The 16,908-nt window shown below is 44.0% G+C and overlaps 1 protein-coding gene across 5 annotated transcripts in view; it reads right to left on the reverse strand.

Annotated features, from left to right (window-relative positions):
• Dlec1 (DLEC1 cilia and flagella associated protein) overlaps positions 1 to 7,647 on the reverse strand; it is a 57,629-nt gene extending 49,982 nt beyond the window's left edge. For all 5 annotated transcript variants that reach the window (XM_019208274.2, XM_019208272.2, XM_010629704.3 and 2 more), the window contains exons 1-2: positions 7,246 to 7,647; positions 3,489 to 3,639 (exon numbers count right to left, since the gene is read on the reverse strand). In XM_019208274.2, coding sequence (XP_019063819.1) covers positions 3,489 to 3,639; positions 7,246 to 7,647 — 553 coding nt within the window. The remainder of the gene's footprint in view (positions 1 to 3,488; positions 3,640 to 7,245) is intronic.
• Positions 7,648 to 16,908: the final 9,261 nt, after the last annotated feature.

The raw sequence follows: 16,908 nt of genomic DNA on the forward strand, positions 1-16,908 counted from the left end.
AGAGGGCGCTGTCAACTTTGGAAAAAGTTATCCCAATTTACTGTGTTGAGTTGGCATTGTACAGAAATGGACAGCCATATTGGTCTAGAAATGTTAATTTTTTATTTTTATTTTTAATTTTTTTTCCATTTGTACAGGGGTAATGTACTGCATTAAATATGTAAGGTCATATCTACATGGGCTTGATTACAGAAACCAATAAAGTATTCTCTAAATAATGAAAAAAAGAATAAGATAAGACTACAAGAGCAAGAAGCAACTTAAATATGTTCAGGGACCATTTTCATCTCCAGAATTAAGAATTATTTTAATCTTACATCATTGCCTTTTCTCTTTTACTTTACTTTTTAGTTTTATTTTAGGATTTCCTATTTTTAATGTTCATACAGAGATTTCTTTAAATGAAATGGCGAATAGTTTCTCTGGTGTGAAAAACTAGAATAGTACACAAGATCCTAATGAGATAATTAATAATGTGAAATAGGAAATAAAGGGCTAAAGGTGTAGGGAAAGTGGGAAGGGTGGGGGAAAGGTAATAAAGGAGAGGAAAAAATATAAGAAATTGAAAAAATGGAAATAAAGTGTTTGTGAATGGGGAAGGGAAGAGTGGGTAAAAGAAGGGCAGGGACAAGGGGAAAAAATGAGAATCAAGACCTATCATGTAAAGGTACAGGACTCCAATAATGAATGTAACTGTATTGTATACCTAGATTGTACCAATAAACTCAATAAAAAGACAAACAAACAACAAAAAAAACAACAACAACAATATGGTGGTACACGCCTATAATCCCAGCACTCAGGAGGCTGAGGCAGGAGGAGTGCTGTGAGTTCAAGACCAGCCTGGGCTACATAGTGAGTTCCAGGTCAGTATCAACTACATAGTGAGACCCTGTCTCAAAAAAACAACAATAAAACACAGTTAACTATTTAATCTCCCTGACCTTGAGAGGAAAAGATCCTACTAGAGACAGAACAGTACTTGACTCCCACAGCTCTGAGGACATGAAGCAATTAGTAAAGCTGCTTGAGAATATGCTAGCAATAACCTCTGCTGAGATCCATATTATCTGATGCTAGAAGGACCGCATCTGATAGAGGATTCTGGGAGTTAACTTCAGCTGTAGGGGAGGGGAAAATAATAAGACATATGGAATCTGCACCCATGTGTTCACTCTGTAACTGGACCTCAGCCTTAGAGGTGGCACACCTGACAAAGGACGCAGCCTCAAACTCAGAGCCACACCCTAAGGAAGTCATCCATACACCTGGGACTCTATGCCAGGTCAACAATCCTTTTGAAATAAAAAGAGATGGGGAGATGGGTGTGGTGGCACATGACTGTAGTCCCAGCACTTGGGAGGCTGAGGCAGGAGGATCACTGTGAGTTCGAGACCAGCCTGGGCTACACAGTGAGTTCCAGGTCAGTCTCAACTACATAGTGAGACCGTGTCTCAAAAAACAAATAACAAACAAAAAAAAGAGATGGGCCTTGACTGGAGACATACCCAAGTTGAAATCCGGGCCCTACCCTTATGAGCTGTGATTGGAGGAGTTATGGAAGCTTCCCTCTAAGTTTAGCTCCTGCACTTAGAAAACAGAGAGAAAACCTACCACAAAGGTTGTTGGAAGGATTCAGTGGAATAATCTATGTGAAGTACTTCACCCAGCATACATCTGGTCCCTAGCAGGCCTCTACAAGTACCAGTGCCTTTCTAGCATTCAAAAGGCAGTGGGAAGAGAATGATGAGTTCAAAGCTAGCCCTGGCTGCACAGTGAGCTCAAGGCTGGGCTGAACTACATAGTGAGGCCCTGTCTCAAAAACAAAACTCAACAAAAAGAAAAAAACAAAAAGCTTTTCAAAGGCATTACCTCTTCCACTTCTTTCTCTCTCTAAATCCTCCCCTGTAGGTCACAAATATGACAGGCATCATAACCATAAATATGTTACTTTCTGCCTACTGTACTGGAAAATGATTTTTTAAAGATATAGAAATATATATATCAAAGGCTTTGAAGGAAGTAGGGAGAAAGCAAAGCTTCCTGAAGAAATGGCTGATTCTGAGGCGGAATATGCACAAGATACACCAGAATTGCCTTAGTCTTCCAAAAAGCAAGGGCATCTTCAAAGACAGCTGATTGTTAAGAGTCAAAGGTCAATTTTAAAAGGCTGGCCCAAGGTAGGACAACAACCACACAAACCTCCTGTGAAAGATAGAGGAACAAAAAAGAAAAAAGAAAGAAAGATAGAGGAACAAAGTCATTTTAAAACTGTCAAAGGAAAAGAAGAAATCCTACCCATACCCAAGAATAATCAGAGTAGTTGCTAAAAATTTTCTCTTAAAATATTTTAGCTGACAAATAAAAATGAATGATAGAGTTACCATTACTATTTGTATTTTGTTATAATTTATAGCCCTTAAAAATTAAAAAGGCTATTAATATCACCCAAAGAAACAACCAGAGGCCATGTACCTCCAGAAAGAGCATACAGTACCACCTAAGAAGTGGTCTTGCCCTCTTCCCATACATACATACAAAAGTTGAACATAACCTTATAAAGTCTCTAGAACTGATTATCACTAAATTTACAGTGGTACCTTTGTTTGTGAATACTTTTGTTTGCAAACAATTTGGTTTTCAAACAGTAGCATTTGGCAAAATTTTGTTTTTGTTTGCAAACTTCTTTGGGTGACAAACACTACCACGGCTATCTCTCCCACAAAAACACAAACATGGCCATCTTTCTCAAACTTGTAGAATAGATTAAGTGTGCACCGAGTTACCACTGTACAAAAACTATGGGATTATAAGAACAAGTTAAGTGATACTACAAAGCTGAAATAAATTAAATCCAGACTATGGGGAAAACAACACAATTTTTTCAACAAATCAGTTGATTAAAGAAAATATCACCATTGAGGTAGTTAAAAGAATTTCCAGTGAATGCTGGGGGCATGGTAATAGCACTGGTGATGGAATTTTTATCAGAAACAAGATATTAGTGTACTCTGAAGACACCGTGGAGAAGTCTGGCAGATACCAACTACCCAGGCGACAGAGGTTAGCATCACCTGTGCTCCCAACGTATCACAGTGAGACGAGCCCAGCATAAGTTATGGGGTGCTGCTGCCTGGAATGTATGGCCTAGGTCTCATGGGGCAACATCAGACAGAACCATGCTACAGAGTGAAAACCCTGTCAGAACTGTCAAAAATGATAAGAAAAGTTCAAGGAAGCACCACAAAGGAAGAAGTCTGAGGAAAATATGTGCCAAATACATGTCACATGGCACCCCCGATAGTGTCCTAGGCCAGGGCGCAGAAAGAGCAGCGGTGAAACGGCTGGTACGATCTGACTGGGATCTGTGGGTGGGAAAGCTGTGTCACACCAGTGCTGATTCCCTGGCCTGGTGGGATGGAGTGAATACAGTAACATAATAACAGGGAGAAAGCAGGAGCATTTGTGGGCATTTGTTTTATACATACCTGGAGGCAACTTGATGGGGGTCTCCAGCACATTTGTTTGGGCCTGGTTGGAGGCTCGCTCTGTTTCAGCAAGGGCCCGGGCGCCAGCCTGAATAATATGTCTCTCCAACATCTCAACCTCATCCAGGCGCTGCTTATAGAGCTCCCGAATCTAGCAGGTAGATCATCAAATGCAGAGAAACACGGTGAGCTTCCAGAGCTTTACTTAGTTCCATCCCCACATCAGGACTTCCAGTGAAGTGCAGAACAGCCAGAGAAATATTTCAGTCATTTTGTCCGACCTACCAACTGTGAAAACTGAGACCCATAGAAAGAAAGGGACTAAAGGTTTCATAGTAAGATCAGTAACCGAGCAAAGCTGCGTACCCCTTTTCATGATTTCATAGGAAACAGAGCTGTTATCCACACTGTGAAATCCAAACATACTACCTGTAGGTACTTAGCACGTCACCTGTGGGGCCAACCAGGTCCCCAGTTCAGAGAGGGAGTCACACTCCCCAGCTACAAGTAGCACAGTCAGCAGACAGCTTCTAGCTGTCAACCTCAATCAATCTACCTCAGCTGCTGGAAAAGCTCATGCGGTCCTTTCTAACAATCCACATCTGGTAACTGAAAACCAGAAGAATATGGAAAAGCCTGGCCATTTTGACCCAAAGACAAAAACTTGGACAGTCAATACTCACCCCAGGGCAACCTGTGGCATCTGCCAAGTTTACTGTGTCCTCGTTATCATTTAACATCTTCAATGACTCAATCCTGCTTTCTCTCTTCTTCCTTCTTACAGGTGTTTACTGATAATAAGAAACTTATAGCCTAGACCCTCTCACAGCATCTGTACCCAAAGAATCCAATCTAGATGCCCAGTACACACCTCAAGACTAATTACAGATTGATTAGTGAGCCAGGAAAGCTTCTGATCCATATTTTCTTTTTTTTTTCATTAATTTTATTGGTAATTTTAAGGTATACAGTACAGTTACATTCATCATTGGGATCTTGTACCTTTACATGATGTGACTTGGTTCTTATTTTTCACCATTCCCCTGCCCTCCCTTCACCCCCTCCATCCTTCCCTATTTACAAAGACTTTATTTTCATTTTTTTCCTTTTCTCATATTTATTCTTTTCCCTTCTTTCCTTTTCCCTACCCTTCCCACTTCCCCTACTCCTTTAGACCCTATTTTACATATCAATTATACAATTTGAACCTTATTTACTTTTAGTTTTTCACACCAGAGAAACTATTTGGTATTTACACATGTGCCCTATTTATTTCACTTAAGAGTATAGCCTCAATGTGCATCCATTTAGCTCTAAATGTCTCTAGTTTCTCATTCTTTATGGCTGAGTAGTACTCCATTTTATAAAACACACACACCTTCTTTATCCAGTCTCCAGTTGATGGGCAATTGGGCTGTTTCCAAGTTTTAGCTATTACAAACTGTGCTTCTATAAACATGTGTGTGCATATATTGCTGTGGTATGACTCTTTTAATTCTTTTGGATCTGATCCATATTTTGAAGCTCAGAATTCTCAGGGCAAGAAGCAAAGAGCTCACTGGTAAAGGTAATGATCAAGACATTTTGTGCTGGGGAATAGAGCTGATAGCACTTCAAAGACATTTATTTAATCATTTTTTAAATAAAGACTTACTGTACATTTACCATGTACACTTGAGGAGAAAAATGCATCAAGTATGGTTTCTACTTTCAAGGAGTTTACATTTTAGCAGGATGGGTCAGGGAAAGATTCAGATAAGTGGAACAGACTCTTAAAAGTGTTATGACAGAATATGAATTAGATTAGACTGAAGCCCTGGAGTAGGTAGCTCAGTCTTCTTAGGGCCAGGAAACCCCCTCGCAGGAGACAGTGGCCAGGACAGCTCCTTCATTAAACATAAAGTACTGTGCTTTATACTATCATTTGGCTCTGCTGATAACCTCTGACTCTAATTCTTGGAAGTAGGAGTCAGTATCATATCAAAATAAACTACCAACTATCACTTACTGAGCACCTACCATGTTGGAAACACTCAGTGTTGTAAATCTTTTACTGAATTGTTTCATGTTATCCTCACAAAAACCTACAGTGTAGAAAACTACCTCCTCTTTATAGACAAGGAAACTGAGGTGTATAGAAGTAAAGTTTTTGCAAGGTCATACAAGTGGTATATAGCGGAGCCAGGATTCAAATCTATAGTGTGTAGTTCCAGAGTGTTTTCTCTTAATCATTAGACCATATAATACTTTTATAGGTGGACCTGGGAAAAACCAGCAATCAGTGAGTATGGGGAGAACTCAAGTCAAGGCACAGTGGTACGAGCTTGTCTTCCCACCTCCTCAGGAAGCTGGAATGGGAGGACCACAACTGGCTTGAATTATTGTGTCTTCAAAAAAGTTCAAAGCCTTTCCTTTGTGTGCATGCTAATGGGATCAAAGGCAGAGGCACTCTACCCCTGAACTACAACTGCATCTCCAGCCTTTTTTTCTTTTTCTTTTTCTTGAGAGTCTTGCTAAGTTGTCCAGCCTGGCCTTGAACTTGCCATCCTCCTAATTCTGCCTCCTAAGTAGCTGGGATAATATGTATAGCATCACACCCAGCACAAAGCCCTTATTTTTAGAAGTGGAATCACTCTGCTAGCTATTTGCAGTGGCTATTTGCAGGAAAGATATTAAAGAGGTAGTCTCTAACCAAGTGGGTCACAAGGCTTACAGGTTAACATTGTGTCACATATTCTGACTCCTGTGAATGACACAGACGAGAGCTAGAAGCTCAAGAGCAAGGTCTGGCCTTGGTTGGCTGAAGTCTTAGGAGAGTGAATGTGCTGCCCAAAGAACAGCACAATGGGTCCCATCCAGGGGTCCTGCCTGGGCTTCAGGAAGCCTATAACCCATGGCAGGGTTAAGACTAGCCCTACCAGTATCGCATACTGCACCGGTACTCATAGTAAAGTCTAAGTACCCCAGTTAGATTATAAACTACAGAGGACAGGCTGCTTGAATGTGTACACTCAAACACCTGTGTCTCGCTCCCGATTGAATGCCCACCACCCAGAACACAACACAGCACACAGAAAACAATAAACGTGTTAAATAAAGGAATTAATGAAGCTGGGGTGCGGAGAAGAGTTGGATGTATGTCACTTCAGGGGCAGGCAGGCTGAGGACAGAACGGAGCACACAAGAGAGAGGCAGATCTGAGGGGCAGGAGGCACCCTGGCAAGACTGTGGATTAGGAGGCAGAGGGACTTCAAACTGAAGGGAATTTGGGCAGAGAAAACCTCTGCACCTAGAACACAAGACAGCTGGCTTCCTGCCTGCACAGATGAGGAAGCAGAGTTGCTGTTCCAAGTCTGAGCGCTTCCGACAATCTGGGTGTGGCTTCCTTAGTCAAGATTGTGGCTCTTGATACTGAGGCACCCCCAAGGAGGGGCTGGCTCTCGGCTTTATCACCTCCAGGGAACAATTACTCAACGGTCTACGCTAGTCATTTTATTTATCTTGTACACGCAATTTGTAATGTGCGTAGTAGATAGGCGCTACAGATACCTGCCATCTCCGTGTAGCACCGTGTATGTGCATACTCGTTTAGTGTCTTTCTATAGAATGTCGGTTCCACTGCTGCAGGGAATTGGAACAGTGCCTGGCACTGGCCAAGGCTGACACGGGCCCGGCGCTGAGTCCTGCGGGCCGATCCCGGGTCTCGGGCACCGTCCGCACACGCGCTGCCGCCAAGCGGGGCTGCGGAGTGCGTTACCTGCTGCAGCTGGTCCACGAACTCCTCATGGCGCGCATTCTCGCTGCCGCGGGCCTGGATCAAACTGGCGCTCAGGTCCTCTCCGATCACTTCCACCGAGTACAAGTTGCGGAAGACGCGGGTGAGCAAGTGCGAGATGTCTTGGCTGCGCAGCGAGGAAGGGCGCAGACGCAGCGGCTGTGGCTCCGGGTGCGGCGGCACCGCCAGCGACCGGACTCTGCGGGACCGAGCCGCGAAGCTGTAGTGTAAGCCCTCGGAGAGGGAGACAGAGGACGGCAAGGAGGACTTCCCACTGAACTGGTAGGTGCTATTGGACCCGGCCAGACGCGAGGTCTGTGACCACTTTGTCAACTCGTACTGAGATTCCTCAGACCTCTGCTCTTCTCCGGTCCTGGTCTCCATGGCAACTGAGACGCCGCTAACTTCTCGCAGCACTTAGCTTCCGGCTCCGCCCCTTCCGCTTTGCCCCACTGTTCGACTGCGTCCGTGGTGTCCTCATCGGAAATTCTCGCAACCTCACCATTGACCCCTTCCAAAGGTCAGAGAGTGAGGTATCTATGCAGAAAAGACCAAGATACAGCCTGGCGGTCTGATTGCAAAGCCAGATTCTGATTACGTGCCTTCATACATTTATTCTTTACTATTATCTGTTGTTGATTTACTCATTTTATATTGGTTGTATAAAGATTGTTTCAGGCCCTGTGCTGGGAGCTGAAGGTACCAAAGGAAGTAAGATAGTGCTCCTACCCGTGTGTGTGTGTGTGTGTGTGTGTGACAAAGACGTGTTAAGGCCCAGGTGGAGATAACTATTTGTCATGGGATCCCAAAGGAGAACAAGAAATTAGTGTGTATGACAAGGAGTGGCTTCTTGGAAAAGGTGAAGATCAGGTAGAGATTTAAAAGAGTGAGTATACTCAACATCATTGTCATTGGGGAGTGGAATTTAAAACCACAATGTGACTGGTATCACTACACACTTAGTAAAATGGCCAAAATAATAAATTACTTGAATTTTCTCAAGGGACAAAACAAATGCTGGTGAGGATGTGGAGCAACTGTAATTCTCATATGTTGTGAATAGAAATACAAATTAGTACAACTGTGGAAAACAATTTGGCAGTGTCTTATAAAGTTAAACATACAGCAGCCTTACTGAGAGGGATTTCTCCACCTGAAATGAAACCATGCACACAAAATCTTGTACAGAAATGTTTATGGTCATTTATTCATAATCTCCAAAAATTGGGGGGAAATAAACTGTAGTATTATCAATACAATTGAATACTACTTAGCCATAAAAAGGAAACAAAACTTTTTTCCAGTACTGAGGATTGAACCTAGCACACTTTACCAGAGAACTATGTGCCCAGACCTTTTTATTTAAAAAAAAAAAAAAAAAGAAAAGAAGGAAAGAAAGTTCTAAGTTGGCCAAGCTGGCCCTGAAATTGGAATCCTCCTGCCCAGCCTCCCAAATAACTGGGATTACAGGCATGTTCTACCACACCCAGAAGCAAGCAGACTTTTGATAAAATATACAACAGCACAATCTCAAATGCATTTTTCTATGCTTAGGTAAGAAAAACCCATCTCTGAAGGCAATACATCCACTGAAGGAGTCCATTTATAGTGCCTTCCAGAGAATGCCAAACATAAAACAGGTCAGTAGTTGACAGGAGCTGGGGACAGAGGCCAGAGCTGACACAAGAACTTGAGGAACACAGGATATGGAACTGTGCTGTTCTTGGGGTGTGGTAGTAGTTACACAACAGTATGAGTCTGTCAAACTTCACAGTAAAGGTTGTGTTTTACTGCATGTAAATTAATCTCAGCTTTGTTTTGTTTTTTTTTTTTTTTTTTTTTTTTTTTTTTTTAGTGGGAAAAGGGAATGAGTAGGAGTAAGCCAGAGGCAAAGGGAGAAAAGGCACATATGCAAAAGCTGGGAGAGAAGGCTGCCTGTTGGAGAAGCTGCAAGAAACTCAAAGGTGAAATGCAAAGAGTTGGAAGGCGGAAGGGATGAAACAGGTGAGACCTAGGCCACATTAGGAAATGTGAACTTCATGTTGAGGAGAGTGTGAGGGCCATCAAGCATTTTAACCCGGGCCGTGTCGTAGTCAGCTGTTTATTTTACTGTACTAAAATTACTGGTTGCTGTGAGAATAATGGGAGACAAGATCAATTAGAAATTGCACAGGTTGGGAAAGAGACAACGGAGCTTGCATGAGGGTGAGGGAAATGGATTAGAGACAGATCCAAAAGGTAGAACTGACAAGACTGACAGGTGGAAGATGGAGGATGAGAAAGAGGGACCAGAATGACTCCCGATATTGTATCTGTGTGGTCGAGGGGTGATTACATCATGCACCGAGGTGAGGGAAAGTATTGCTCTTTCTCAGGTGGCATCCTGGAATCACATTGGCCATTGTCATCTGCATACCATGGCTCCTGCTCACAGGTGGCATCATAACCACTTTCTACTCAGGGTTGTGTATGCTCACCTTTTAGCCTGACATCCCACTTCCTGAGATGAGTTCAAGATGTTTACCCACAGACTCAGGCCACTTCTTCTCAAAGTTGGGCCTGGCTCCCTCATCTGTCCTTTTCAGTACCTTTTCTGTCCTGAGTGCTAGGAAACCAGGGTCCTCATCTTGGACTATGTATTTGAAAGGGCCCCACCCTGGCTGTGCTCCAGTTGCACCCTTCCCCAACAGGCTAAGAAGAACACAGACAAGTATTGTATTCTGGGCTTTTCCTCCACATACCTGAGAACCCAAAGATATTTGTCCAAATATCCTGTGCAGGCCTCTCCTTTAATGCCCTCCTGCCAGGGCTGGTGGTGTTTGCATGAAGGAGCAGTTTGGGAGGGGCTGAAGGGTAGTGAAAGACATGTGGGCAAGCGGGTTGCTGGTCTGATTTTCCATACACATGAGGTTCCTAGATGTACCGGTAGGAGCTGTGTGTGGGCCGGGAAGTGGGGCAATCTGGTGAGCCGGGTTTGCCCTGATGGGAGGGGCCATCCTCCCCAAACTGGGTGATCTTGTTGGTTAGGACCTGTTCCACATTTGGAGGCTTCCTGGCCTCCTTTCCTGTCCTAGGAAAGGGACGGATAGGGGATTCTTGCCATTACTTTCAGCTTCATTCTCTCTCCAGATGGCCATAGAGAATGTCTCGGGAAGTCTGGCCCTTCCCACTCTTCAGTGTCAGCCCCTCTGCTCAGCTGACATGATTCAGACCAACTCATGACCCTCCTGTCCTTGCAGTGGCAGTGGTCACTCCATCAACCCTCATCTGATGCCGCTGCCCCTCACCTCTGACTGATGTACTAACTTTCCCCTCATCTCTGTGCACCTCCCATGTGCATCCTCTTGTCCCTCTTCTGCTAGTATCTGCCTGCACTTTACAAAGATATTAAGATAAATTCATTTCTGATTGTGCTGTGTCTAGTATTCGGTCTGTCTGCTATCTGATTAACAGAACAAATGAGTGGCTCCGACCCTGCACCGGTAACAAAGGGCCAGGTCACCTTTGGCCCCATTCACCAGCTTCCTTCCCCTGGGAACTACCTATGTACAACAGCAGTCTCTTCTTTAGATGCCGTCCTCATTTTATAACCTTTTCTGCTGACCACGAATTTTGTTGGCTCATCTCTGGGTTCCACACACATTTTATTAGTAGTAATTGTTTGTGCTACATAATACATTCATTGGGGGTAGTTGATACATGTATATAACATTTTAATTCTTCTTTTTTCCTTCCCTCCCCTCCCCATCTCTTGGTCTCCTTGCTATTTGCAAAAAGTCTATTTCCCTGTCTCCTACTGTCTATTTTTTATTTTCCACTTTAACTTATTTATACTTTGGGTTTCTTATATAAGACAAACCGTGATATTTAAGCTTGTGCCAGATTTATTTCACTTAACATTATGGATTCAAGGTACATACATTTTCCTCCATATGACGCAAATTCATCCTTATGTTTAGGACAGCAGTCCTCCGTTGTGCATGAATGCCACATTTTTCTTATCCATTCATCAGTTGATGGACATATAGGCCACTTCCAAGATTTAGCTTTGATGATTTGTGCTGCTATAAGCATGGGAATGCAGGTATCACTGCAATGTGGTATCTTAACTTTCAGGGAGATATCTAGAAGTGGACTAGCTATGTTGAATGGAATTTCTATTTTTAAGATTTTTAAGGAATCTCCATACTGATTTCCGTAGTGCCTGTACTAGTTTACATTCCCACCAACAACATAGAAGGGTTCCTTTTTTCTCCATAGCCTCACCAGCATTTGTTATTATTTGATTTTTTGATAGTACCCATTTTTTCTGGAGTAAGATGGAATTTTCATTTCTGTAATCGCCAGAGATGTTGAGAATTTTTTCATGTATTTATTGGCCATTTGTACTTCTTTTTCTGAGATATGTCTATTAATTTCAGTTTTCCACTTTTGATTCTTTTATTTGGGGAGTCTAATTTTTTTTAGTTCTTTATATAGTCTCCATATTAGTCTTCTGTCTGAGGAATACCTGGCAAAACATTTTTTCCCACTCTGTAGCTTGATCCTTCACTCTTACTTGTTTCCTTTGCTATTCAGAGGCTTTTGAATGTGATATAATCCCACTTTTTGATTCTTGCTGTTATTTCTTGTGCAGCTGGGTTCTATTCAGAAAGTCTTTGCCTACAAGGGTCTTACATATTTTATCTCCCAGCAGGTTAAATGTTCCTCTTTTTTTTTTTTTTTTTTTTTTTTTTTTTTTTTTTTTTTTTTTTTTTTTTTTTTTTTTTTTTTTTTTTTTTTTTTTTTTTTTTTTTTTTTTTTTTTTTTGTTTGGTACTGGGGATTGAACCTCAGGATCTTGTGCTTGTGAGTCAGGGTCAGTATCATGAAGCTAAATCCCCAGCCCTAAATGTTCCTGGTTTAATACTTAGATCTTTGAACCATTTTGGTTTTAATTTCAGCACATGGTAAAACTTAGGGATCTATATTCAAATTTCTACGTGTGTATAGCCAGTTTTCCTAGCACCATTTGCTGAAGAGGCTATCTTTCCTCCAATGGTCCCTTTGTCAAAGATCATGTAGCCTAATTGTCTGGGATGTTTCTGCAACTTCTGTTCTGTTTTGCTGGTCCACATGTTTGTTTTTGTGCCAGGACCATGGTGTTTTTGTTTTTGTTTTTGTTTTTTTTAATTGTTGTAACTTTGTAATATAACTTGAAATCAGGGATTGTGATGCCTTTTACTTTTCTCTCATTACCCAGTATTGCTTTAGATATTCTGGGTCTCTTCTGGTTACATATAAATTTCAGGATCCACACACATTTTTGGCCTTTAAGGTTTTTTTTTTAAATTTTAAATTTCAAAACTTCTACATCATCGTAGTTAAACAGAAAACCCCACAGTACACAAAGAATAAAAAGTTTCGTTTTGTTAATCTCCCCACCCCAGATTATTAGATTATTTCTATATCTTTCCAGCTATTTTTTCTGCTTATAAATATAATAATATCTATAAAGCCATTTAATATTCTAAAAAGCATACATTATAGTATATATAATACATAGTATGTCCCGTCATTTACTTTTTTCACTTACTATATTTTATTTCAATATGGAAAAGTTTTTTTCTGCTACTATAAATAATGTAGCAGTGAGCAACCTCATTCATATCTGTGCATACTTTGTATAGCTGTACATTGTTTCTTTGGGATAATATCACAGAATTGCTTGGGCAGTATGTGTACAGTTTAGTATTTGTGATACTGCCAAATTGCCCTCCAGCAAGATTATCTCAAAGGAGACTCCCATCAGCCTAAGTATGTGAGAACTTACGAGTATTTTGAACATGTTTTAAATCATATTCCAGATTTTATCCCTAGCCCACAACTCCCTGCTTAACTCCAGACTTGTATATTCACCTTGTACTTGACAGCCCCTCCTCAGCCTTTCCCATTTCTGTGAATGGCATCTGATCCTTCCAGTTTGGGGGGTGGGTCTTAGAGTCACCCTTGAGTCCTCTCTTGTCCTCACAGCCCCCATAAGTAAATCCTGTTGACTCTGTCTTCGAAGTGTCTCCAGAATCCTGCCACTGTTCATGGCCTCCACTTGTGCCACTGAGGTCTGAGCCGCTAACCGCTCCCACCTGAAAGACTGACTATGGATGGGAGACTCGTCCCTGGACTCCCCACTTTGGTAATTGTCTTTCCACATTGGCTTATCTTTCCATCATCCAAAGGGATCCACTTAAAACATGAGTCAGATCGTGTCTCTCTACCACTTCCAGGCGCTTCTCTTTTCTCCCAGGGACCAGGGTCCTCCTTACCTCTCTGTCTTCTCCCATAATCACTTCCTGTCTCCCAGTCCTCCAACATAGCAGCCATGCTTCTGCCTCAGGACACTGGGCTGCCCGGCCCATGTGCAGGAGTCCTGGGACTTGATCTCTCCCTTCTAGTCTGCTCAAATGTCACCTTTCCCATAAAATCCAGCCTGGTCAGCCTATTTAAAATTTAACCCTGCCCCTGAACTCCCTTACCCTGCTTTTTTTTAATTTTCTTATCACCTTCTAAGACACTTTGCAGTCCACTTCTTATGTTTATGACAGTGTCTCTTTCCTGTCCATTGGAATTTAAGTTCCATGGATGGCAGAGTTTTTTGTGTGTTATGTTTGCTGATTACTTCCAAGCCTTCAGAACAGTGCCTAGTACACAATAAGTACTCAGTAAAAAATTGTTGAATAATAAGCAAGATAACAGAACAGTTTCCAAATGGGAGTTTTGATGTATTTGTCAGTTCACATTTTCTTTGAATGTGCCTCCTAATTCAGGTAAGAGTCCAAGGGTAAATCTTCTGACTGTTCCCCTCAGCAAGTACTACACCTCCCTGTGGGGTGGGGAGGAGGTGAGTACCCAGACTTAGTCCACAGTGACATAAGACTCACAGTTACATTTACAAATGAATACACAATGAAATCTCACCAATATTATTATGGAAACATAATCCCATCCTCCCCTGGGATTACCAAGAGGCCCCACAATCTTGGGGTCCTTTGTGACGTCCTGGGTCCCTACATGGTCAGGAATTTCCTTCCATCTTGGTCTAAGGACCCTTTGGAGAGGTGGCCTTCACTTTTCATCCTAATGCACTGGGTAAGGTTTTCACCACTTAAAGGCAACAGAGGCACATTCATGACCAATAGCCTCTGTGGCCAGCAGGGCATGGAGAGGAGGCCAGGAGAAGACTGGATCTCAGAGAGGGAATTTTAGCTCTGGTCCCTCAAGTATTTATTTGTGCCAGATAAATTGTACTTGATATGTTAGTTCAGCTTATTCCAAATATGATGACATCTCCTGATTATAGAGCACAAGGGAATGAAGCATCTCATAGCAAGAAACTGCAGAGCCAAGATTTCAACAGCCTCTTCACTCCCAGTGTCCTGTGACGGGGTCTCTAAACATAGGGAGGGGAGAGCATAAACCTCAGCCACCTCATCTACTCAGGAGTGCTAGGCCTGAGTTGCTCAAGGGAGGAGTTGGACAGCGCCCTGAAGCCACACAGAGCCTGACCATCCTGAAAATTGGCACTCCTGGGTTCATAATACTCAAGGGGGGAGGGGGTTATAGGAGGGCAAGGGAAGTGACTTGAGGCAGCCGGGACCCCAGCAGTAGGTCTCTTACCTGCCACCCCCCAAGTCATCTCAAACCCTCTCCCCACTCCTCCCCAGATACTTAAGATGGCCTGGCAATTTGGGGATGGTGAGATGCCTGGAACTCCGCCATTAGAGAGACTGTCTTGTTTAGACCCTCTGTGCACACAAATTAAGCCTGCCTCAGAGCCCTGTGAGTCACCAGGCTCCCAGGGCATCTTGCAGAGGTGACTGAAAGCTGGGTTTTGAAGAGGGTAATTTAGAAGCCTGGCCAGGGCCCAGCCTACACAAAAGGCCCTGGGAGTTAAGAGCAAAGGGAGAAGAATCCAGCAACTTTGTGGTTCAGTACAAAGCCTCTGGCTGTACTTCCCTGCCACCAAGACCAGCACACACAGATGTACAGCCACAGTGCACAGAACAGAGCAGAATGCCTCCCAGCCTGTGAGCAAGAGGAGGGCAGATAGATGGAGGGGGAGAAGCCTGCAGTGAGGGCTGACCCACAGGTCAGCGAAGCTCTGAGCAGGGTGTGGCCTAGTACTCATTTCTGGCAGAACCTGACTGCAAAGACCAGCTCTGAGTCAGCCGTGCCCACCCTGCCCAACAACTCCAGGCCAGGGAGGAGGCCTCAGCTCCTGGTGTGGGCGGAGGCCAGAAAAGGGTCTGTTTGAAGTAGATTTAGGGTATTGAAGTATGAGTGTGCTGCAGCCCCATGATAGGAATCTCAGGGAGAGGGAGCAGCCAGGGTCCCAGATAATGTCCTGTTTTGTGGGTGGGTGGTGCTGCAGGATGCAGAGCTGGGAGACAACGTGAAGTAAGAGTTAAGACGGATATGAAGCCATGCCAACTACTGGGTCAGAATTTCATTGTCTCTACCTGGGAAGTGGAGCTGGGCTTGAAGAGGCTTGACGTGCTGGGGAGAGAGGCTGGCAGGCACCAGGATGTCAGAGATGCAGGTGGGAGGCTCTGAGACTCAAAGAGGCCCTTGCAAAGCAGGAGTTTGGAGAGGGGAGGGGGAATCCTTCCTCCTCACCCTGGGGCAGGGGGTCCAAAGTGAAGCCTGCCAGTATGGAATTGTTCATTCTGGAGTATGATCTCAGCTTGTGGAAAGGCAACAGAGGAGCAAGACCAGCGTTGAGTGTGGGATAAGAGGCCAGCCTCCCTCTGGGTGGGTGAGGAGAGAAGTGTTCAAAGCTCCAAAATGTCACATCACTGGCAGACTGCCCTGCAGCCTTCTCATAGCCCTTACTCAACCCCACCAAGTCCTGGTTATGCCCAGAAGAGGAGGTGAGCTAGGCCTCCCTCCTCCTCCAGGAAGGGTCCAACTAACTTCTCCTTAGACTCTCGGTGCCTTTTTTTCAGCCCAGGAGACCTGGGTACCTTCACTGTCAGCATCCTGGTAGGCCCCATAGAAGTTCTGGCAACCAGAGCCCAGTTCTCAAGAGCTCCGCCAAGGGGTCGTGGGCAACAAGACCCCATAAGGAGAGTTTCTGGGTCTCAAGAACTGAAGGGTTTTGTCCATGTAGGAACCCCTTGCCAAGATCTTCCGGTGGGGAGGCCACCTGGAGAAGAGACCTTTAGGTCTTGCACCTCCTGCTACACAGATCACTAAGGCTTTGGGACATAAAGGGCTCAAAGGTGAGCTTCTTCCACCTGCTTGCTAGCCCCCACCCCCACCCCAGTGCCGAGTTAGAAACCCCCCCAGCAAGAGGAAAGGGACCCTCCTTTGGACCAGGTCCAGGTCCAGCTCTCCAAAGACCTCCCAGTCGGTTCCTGCACACCCATTTTGCAGAAGGGAAAGCAGACACCCTGGCGAGGGGCAGCCACGCAGCAATTCAGCTGGCGTGGTACCTTTCGAAATCCTTTCCTTGGGATGAGGCTGATTCCTTCCAGCATCTCCCCAGCACTGCAAAGCACCCTCAGGGAGGCCGTGAGGTCCGCCGCCCGCAGTAATAACAGGGCCTGCGACCTGTGGGAGGCGCTGGTGGAGGAAACGAGAGGGATCTGGCTATTTCTGGCCTGGGCAC

Source organism: Fukomys damarensis, unplaced genomic scaffold, assembly GCF_012274545.1.
Source record: "Fukomys damarensis isolate Sample0158 unplaced genomic scaffold, DMR_v1.0_HiC HiC_scaffold_28, whole genome shotgun sequence".
In the NCBI taxonomy this organism is placed as follows: domain Eukaryota; kingdom Metazoa; phylum Chordata; class Mammalia; order Rodentia; family Bathyergidae; genus Fukomys; species Fukomys damarensis.